The following is an 8,509-nucleotide window of genomic DNA, read 5'->3' as shown; positions in this document are numbered from 1 at the left end:
GACATCATTGTACTGAAGGGGATAAGTGCTGTGTGTGTGTTAGGGGGGGAAGGAGATCCAGAATCCTGCAGTTAGGTCTGGAGGTGAGGTACGCAGCCAAGCCTCCTCCTCCTCCCACAACAGGGCATTTGTTCTAACCTGATGAAGATGCCTAATCCCTTATAGCTTGGTTGATGTCCAAGTGTAGTCAGAATGGAGGACTGGTTTGTTTAGTAATCAAGGAGACTTATTCATAGCTCATAATAAAGTTCACTGAAAATCATAAAACCATGACTTAGTATCAGGTTGTGGTAGTGGCTTAGTTCATTCAGGTGAAAACAAACCCACTATAATATAAATGCAATGTTCCTGTCAGCTGCATCCTCTTTCTCACACCACTGACAGCAAGCATCTCTCTCTACCCTGGGAGATGCTATGGGAGGAGTTGCTCTCTCACCCTCTCTCTCTGAGTCTTGCCTGTCACCATAAATCAAACCATGCTGATATCTTATCCTAAGCTACAAAAATTGATGGAGTGTGATTACAAAAATAAAGAGTTCATTCTGACAGCAGACACATTACTGTCTTAGAGCCTCAGTCCCTCCCTAACCAGTTACTTTGTTATTGCAATGTACAGTCTTGGTTTTATCCCTCAACATCAATCAAATGACTTGGTTCTGAAAACTGGTTAAAGTCAATTTACAATTTTGCATTATTTTACCCACAAATTGAACTTGCTCTCTCAATCTTATTCTGACATCCGTGAAGGTGTTAATCTGAATCAGGCATCATGATACAGAATGGCAATTCTTTCAAGTGTTCATGTTCTTTATGTAACCTTCCCAGTCTGATTGTGCTAAAGTTGATTTTTTTTTCTTATGCAATCTGATAAACATATTCAGAGTATGAAGCTCTAAAATAAGAGCCTACTATCAGTTTTTTAAAATATCCTGTAAAACTGAAATTGTGCATCTGATGCATATGCAGTATTACATTAAACTAACCACCAATCACTGCAAGATAAGTGACTTTTCCCAGTCAAGTGAGCTATTGTGGGAAATGCCACAAATAGCTAATGACCAAAACAAAGTTTTAAAAAATAGAAAAAAAAAAAACCAGTAGAGCATGAAAGAGCAAGACTTCACTTTCTGCTGTATGTCAGAAGGTTCTACACATCCATTTACCAAGATTTCAAACCTAGCCAGTAAATCTTCTCTTTTGGCTAACATTCTCTCATTGCCCTTGCTGTTTACTGACTGGTATGCATCGGTTGACATGTTTCATGTATTTTTCATAACTCCGCTATCTAGAACCTTCTGACCTCTCTATAATTAGCCCACTGAAATCCATCCAGATGGTCTCACTTACTTCTGCTGCTAAACGATTATTTTTTCATTATAGGAAAGACCTCTCATAATGCTGTGATTTGTTACTTCTATACCTAACCCCTCCTGTTCAAAAAGTTTATAATAGGCTGAAGATGATAATCAAATAACTAGAATAAAAGAAAAATGTCCTTGATTCAGTGGATTAAATATAAAGAGTCTGGTCTAAACTTCTTGCAGCACATGAATCTAGCCCCCTCAGCTGGTGTGTTGGTAATGAGTATTCAAATCATGAGGTAATATCTGATGCTAATATGCTCACAACATTACAAAATATATAGCTTCTAATAGTTCAACCAAGATCATACATGACCCAAGTGCAAAGCATTACATTAAAGTGGTACAATATTCAGTACAGTAAGGCAGGATTTAGTACATTTTCCCCACTGGTTGATTACATTTCTTAAGCAATACTGCAAATAAGCAATTATGACAAAAAATTCTGTTAACACTGTGAAGCAAGCATTGAAAATTATGTTCAGTGGATGCCTTCATATAAATAAAATGCATTCATCCGAGTTTATGTTCATTTAGTACAGGAGTGGAGAAAGAAAGGTAATGACAGTTTCCACTGACAAGGATGAATAAATAGCTGAGAGATTTTTGTGATATTCTTTTTTTGAGAACAGAAATGGTACTTTTCAAAATAGTCAAGATAATTCATTCATTTAACAGGTTATCCTAACAGACTTCTCTACATCACAGCAGACTCCTGCACAGAACTACTGTACTGTCTTTTCTTAACCAAAACTACAACATTCTACAAAAAAAACAAAAATAAATAAATTAAAAAAAAATAAGAATAAAAAAATGCATTAATTATATAATGTATGACAGCCAGGGCAAAAGCAGAAAATATATGAAGGAATCTATTGGTGCATGTCTCTATAGCCACTGTTGAGTGAAAGAAGCAAGAAAAGTGACTATTCTGTGAACTGATAAATTACAGAGAGGCTAATAGGCACCTCTAATATGTAGAATGACTGATTTTGGAAGCATTTCATATTTTTTTTTATTCATTTGTTTTTCTTCCTCTGTTCTGTTATAAAAAAAAAAAAAAAAAAAAAAATTACACCACACTCATTACTGAAAATGTTTTCTTGGCTAGGTTACTAAACTTATAATAACCTCCCTCTGCACTTTCAAACTGACTTCTAACCAAAGAATTTTGTGCTGCAACAGAAAGAGCAAAAGACAATTTCCCCCTACCATGTTTTTTGAGCTTAAGTGCAGCCAGACAAACCCCGGCAATGCAAGTGATTCTGAAAGTCAGGACATGACCTGGGCTACTACAACAACAGTCAACATCTTAACCCCTTCACTATAATGACACATTTTTCATTATGTTTTTGCTACCACAATTACTTTATTCAGCTTAGGGAAGGTGTCTTGCACTCAGGAGATTAAAGAAGGCTAACTGTACCTAAAGTTTCTCCTAAGCTTAATAAAGTAATTTAGTGGTGGCAGGAATAAAGAAGAAAATACATCACTGGACTGAAGATGTTATGGATTATAAATAAGTCACAGGAAGAGGTTACTCTTAGTGCAGGAAAGAAATGTCTGTGTTTAAAACATACTTGCTTTCCAGGATGCAGAACTGGGGGTGTTAGGGATAAAAAAAATCTCTGCAGTGAGGGCAAATACACTGCCAATCATCCACTTAAATAAAACAATTACTGGAAAACTTAGAGTGGTAAAAAAATTAAAACTGTAATTTTTTACCTGCACTTCACTGTTGAAGTACATTTCATTCATAGCTTGTTAAAAAAAAAAAAAAAATGAGGAATGGATGTCCTGATGTCAAACCAGCTACACAACTTCTCAGTTCCTTATTTCTTATCTTTTTGTAGAGTAAATTTTTGTAGTTAATAATTTATGATAAGAAAAGTAGAAAGGAAAGCTAAACCACAGCTTGCAAGAATGTTTTGACAATAGGTGATACTTTCTTTTTCACACTTGTTCCTCTACTAATGATTTTTCTTTACAGGTTTTGATGGTGCTATAGTGATGTACTGAACAATACTGAACTGTACAAGAAATGTACAAAATCACTGTCAGCAAGGCTCACGAAATAATGACAGTACACTTGACTTCTTGTTTTCATCCCCAGATCATGCTCATGGTTTATTTACACCTTCATAATTTTAATCCTACTGAAAACAAATTTTGACTTACGTTACTTCCCAATTTTACGAAAATTTATGTACCTTTATTTCTCATAATAATTTGCATTACTATAGCCCTTATTCTCCCTCTTTACTCCACTGAGGATTCCTGCTTAGTGTGGGAGGGAGGCATAGATGGGGAACTCTGGGTATAAAAAAAAATAATGGCTTAAGCATAAATTTCCTTGTCATTAGGAGAGTACGACGATGTGAGAGGCATCCTCTTGGGTTCATCCAGTGGGTAGGATCCTTCATCCTTCTTCCTCATACGGTAGACTATGAACATAACAAGAAGGATAGCACACAGCAATCCCACCACTGCTCCACCAATGAACGCTGCAAAAGGTAAAGAAAAATTAGAAGCAAGGTCCCTAATACTGTAATAAGTTCTCTTTATATGTAATACAGTAATCCCTCATTTACCTGGATGTGCAGTACACGGATGTGTTCATTATCCGGATATTGGACCTTGGCTCTATTAAACCATTATCCGAATTTACTTGCCATTATCTGAACATAAAAGTCCCTGAGAACTTCAGCCTGCCAACAAACACATTCAAACAATTACAAACTTCACCAGATCCTGTTTCAGATATCTGCCACTAGGTTCGCTTCCATCACCCAGCAGGGTAGGTATTGAAAAAGTAGCCAGTGCTTAATTTTCTTGTTAATTTTGACACAAAGTAAAACATCCCAAAATATACTTTACTCATCAAAATACTCAGCTGGCATGATATGTTACAGAGAAATTACAATATGGGAGACTTCTGATTATATATAATATAATATGTATAAGTGTCATTTTGTAAACTCAGCTTTCGCCAGTTTACTCATCTCTGTAAGCACAACACAGAGACAAAACCTAGGCAATTTTACTAGAGCCATCCATAAAGGAAGACAACAGTGATTAAAATATCTGTCACTCGTTAGTATCCATCCATCCATCCATCATCCAATCCTATGTTGCCCCATGAGGAGTGTATGAACCCAGGGCTAAGCAAGTTGGTCCTGACATTTAAGATGAGAGTGACCAGCCTCGCTCATCCCTGAGTGGCATTCCAAAGAAAATAGATATGAAGCCACAGATTTGGGAACACCTTTCGATATGCTGCCCTGCCTGACGTATGACTTTACAAAACAATACCTGCTGGACATCTGGACGATCTTAGCAGCGTAAGTCCAACATGACAAAATTTGTGTGCAGTTGCTGATTGCAAATCGGACTCTACGAAAAGCACCAAAAGAAGTGCTTATATGGCTGACGTGAAGGGATAGGCAAGATTCCCATCTCAAAAAAACGAAACCAAGGCAAAGAAATCTGTGGAAAGACAGGTCTTTATATATGTCTTACCATGCAGTATGTGTTTAATTTTTACACCATATATGTGGTCATCCTTGTACATTAGGTAGCCTCTGGCCTCTGTCTCTTTCATATTCACTAACTCTGCTTGAAGACCAGCCTCCTTTTGTTAGCAAGTAAATAAGGCCATATGCAGTTGTTACGTGAGGCACTGACTTCAGGTTGTCCTCCCGTGTTGCAAATTCATTTGGGTCTGGAAATATAATTTTTTGTTCACCTATGATAACTTTTCGCCTACAGATGCTAAATGCATCCCCGTCTGTGGGTTCTGTTACTCGAACTAATTCTGGCATTTTTCACCATCTGTCTGAGCTTTTCCTTGTTGTACCCTGAATATGGTACGCCTCTTTTTTTGAGAAACTCTCGTAATTCTGGAAAGGTCCATTCTATTAAATGTTTCCCTGACTCCATTGCACAGTTTAGTAAGTGTACTACACCCAACTCCTCCCCGCACTCGGCTGTGGTTAATGTGTCGTACTGCGCTGCCGTTTTGTTTTGATTAATATGGCTGATTCACTAACTAAGCATTTGTTGAGTACACAATTTTCAGTGGAACAGCTAGCTTCTTTAAAGCATGCTAAAACACACTCATCAGAGACCTGTTAGTAATCTCCTTTTACTAACTGCACATGATTTAATCAAATACAGTAATCTCTACAATATCCAATGTAATACAGCCAAAGGCATGTCCGGGAAGTGGGATCGTCCAGATACTGGGACCCTCCCTCCTGGACTGGTACTTATGGACCCTAACCCAGCCTAACTCAGAAAACCACCTACATAACTCCCTACCAGACATGCATAGCACCTATTTAAGATCCTATTCACACAAATAAGGGACAGAAAGTATGAAATAAATGAAAAGGAACCAGAGAATGAGGAATTAGAAGTGAGTATGGAAAATATTTAGCAATGTACAGGGTACTTACAACACGTCCATGGCTGTTACGAAGATTTATCCGCCTCCTCTAAGGCTCTGGCAGTGGTGAAAATGCTCTTGAAGCACATACAGTACAGTAATCCAGTGTTGTGCTGCACTTAATCCTTTGCACTGTGAATTATAATTGTTTAACACCGCACATTCTGTTCTTACTTGCGCCATGCCAGTTACAACCGCCAGTTTGCACTCTACTCTTAATCCTTTGCACTCTGAATTCTAATTGCTTAACTGTGCACAACACTGTAAATTCCCAAGTGGTCTAGTGGCAAGGTATTGCAGTTTATTCACTGTTTATTCACAAAAAACGAGCACGTGCAGCATCCACTGTGATGAACGCCTAGTCACGATGGTAGTTAGGCGGTAACTGGGGAGGGGAGGAAGCAAGGGGTGAAGGGGCTGCGCGTAAACACAGCTGGTTGGTGCCATACGCCAAGTTCAAATTACCTTTTTTTTTTTTTTTTTTTTGGTGGGGGTGGGGGGTTCTGAAGGCCTAGGCCCATACTGTCTGGACATTCGAGTGTCCGGTTACTGGGAGTCTGGATATTAAAGAGATTACTTATATGTAAATAGACAACACACTATTTTAGTCCTCAAGCTATGATAAGACTAAGATTCTCTGAAAGCCTGGTTATTCTTTCTTTACAGGTATATATATGCACTTGACTGAATAGGAAAAAAGATTCCTATAAACAGCAACATTATTACACTCAACCCTCGATTTGCCGAACTAAAAGGGGGGTAGACCAGTCCGGGAATGGCAAAAGTCCGGCCCCACATACCATTCCCTAGACTATAACCATACTTTGTCTGAATTCTCCAATATTGCCCAGCAATTATTCCGATAATCTAGAGCATTCTGGAATGTAGGCTACCTATACCAACATAACTAACATACACAGTACAGTACATAAAATAATAGAGTACGACGATGTGACAGGCATCCTCTTGGGTTCATCCGGTGGGTAGGATCCTTCATCCTTCTTCCTCATACGGTAGACTATGAACCTACGGTAGACTATGAAACCTAATTTTTTAATTAATTTATATTAAGTAAAATTTTTAAAGTAGATTTCAGATAATTAGGTGTGTATGAGTCACTGTGGCAAAAAAAAAAAAAAAATTTCAGTGAAAAGTGCCGATTCGGTATTTAGTCACCGAGTCGGGTGAGCTAAGTAAGAAAATATTTTTTTTTTTATTACCCATGAATATTATTTTGTGTCCAAGCCTTCCTTAAACTTTACTGTGTTATGCAATAAACTATTTATAGTGGCATTTGAGAACGCTAAGTGGGATATTGCCACGAGTTAGGAGCTGGTGGCGTGAAGCAGGTTGGTGGCCAAGATGCATGAAAATAATCCCTTGCGTGTCTTACAAGTGGCCTTTATCGAGTCAAAAGCTTGCTAAAATTATACTGTGTTGTGCAGCAGACTGCTTATAGTTTTATATGAGAGAATAATGGCCAGACTTTTGTTGAGAATCCTGGACTTGTACGGGCATTTGTCTGGCATTCGATAATATTGTCTGGCCTCAGCCCGTGTCCGGGATATCCGGGAAATAGGGGTCTGTCAAATCGAGGGTCGATTGTATTAACCTAGCATTAGGTACAGTTTCACAGGTCTTTTACCCTGCAAAACTATTTAATCGAGGCAGGGCAATGCTAGACCACCTGGAGGCAGACCTCTGAAACAGGGTTTGGTGAAGCCTCTAATCAGTAACGTGGTCACTGGGCTCTAGCCGTGCACGAGAAATAAACCATAACCCACAACCTGAGCTAAAATGTCCAATGCCCCTGTATTGAATGGTCAAAGTTGTGCGCTGGCCCGATCACTCCCTAAAAACCTCCAGCACCCAAGTAATACCGACTGTAACCCACAAGCAGTGTCGAGATGCCCGTACAAATCCCGACCAAATGTCCGAAGTCGCACAGCCATCGGGATTAGTTTTTCCCAAATGCCACCGTGAATGTACCACAGACCGCAAGCCATGAGTAAATGTGCAGTGACAGCGCCTGCCCACCTCTACATAAAACTTTCAAAGTTGCCCAGTCACCAGGGAGTTGTGTTTCCCAACAGCTAATGTGTATGTAGGACAGACCACAAGCCACAAGTAAATGTACAGTAAAAGCGCTCGTCTGCTTCTACACTGAATGGTAGGAGTCCCTCGGCCTCCGTGATTAGTGTGAAACCCCCACCAGGCGCACCTGTTCACTTCCCTACCGAATGGTCAGAGTCACCTAACAGTTCTACAGCCATGTATAAAGCCAATATGCCAGTTTCCCAAATTAACAGTGGCTGTTGTATGACAAAAGTTATGATATTTTGGAACGCAGCCCTAGCTTATGACAAAGACTGATAGTATTATTAATATGGAGTGTGAAGGTGTGCACAAGTCTCCTGTTTGTAAAGACAATTTCTGAAGTGGTAATGATTTTTGAACAAGCCTGACCTTGCCATATCACTGCTGACATCACTATACTATAATTCAGGAAGATGGCACCTAGCAACCTTCCTAAATGGTGTAAAATTATCTTATAGCAGCAGATATAAAAAGAACAGCATCGAGGTATTTTCTAATGGCACAGGCAGTATGCAGGAGAAAATTTAACTGAAAAAAAGGTTGGGAAGAATGAAGATGAGTGTGTCCAAAAAAAAAAAGAGGAGCAGAAAGTTGGAAGGTGAAC

The 8,509-nt window shown here is 38.9% G+C and overlaps 1 protein-coding gene across 1 annotated transcript in view; it reads right to left on the bottom strand.

Moving 5' to 3' along the window:
- Window positions 1-3,226: 3,226 nt before the first annotated feature.
- The window catches only part of LOC145404849 (uncharacterized), a 337,097-nt gene continuing 331,814 nt past the window's right edge, over window positions 3,227-8,509 (bottom strand). The window contains exon 5 of the mRNA XM_080276349.1: window positions 3,227-3,865. Within this exon, the coding sequence (XP_080132475.1) occupies window positions 3,699-3,865 (167 nt within the window). The 3' untranslated portion in view covers window positions 3,227-3,698. The remainder of the gene's footprint in view (window positions 3,866-8,509) is intronic.

The sequence above is a fragment of the Coenobita brevimanus genome, chromosome 65 (genome assembly GCF_032717465.1).
Source record: "Coenobita brevimanus isolate Jiangsu-jjx chromosome 65, ASM3271746v2, whole genome shotgun sequence".
In the NCBI taxonomy this organism is placed as follows: Eukaryota; Metazoa; Arthropoda; class Malacostraca; order Decapoda; family Coenobitidae; genus Coenobita; species Coenobita brevimanus.
This window is presented reverse-complemented; position numbering and strand designations above follow the sequence as displayed.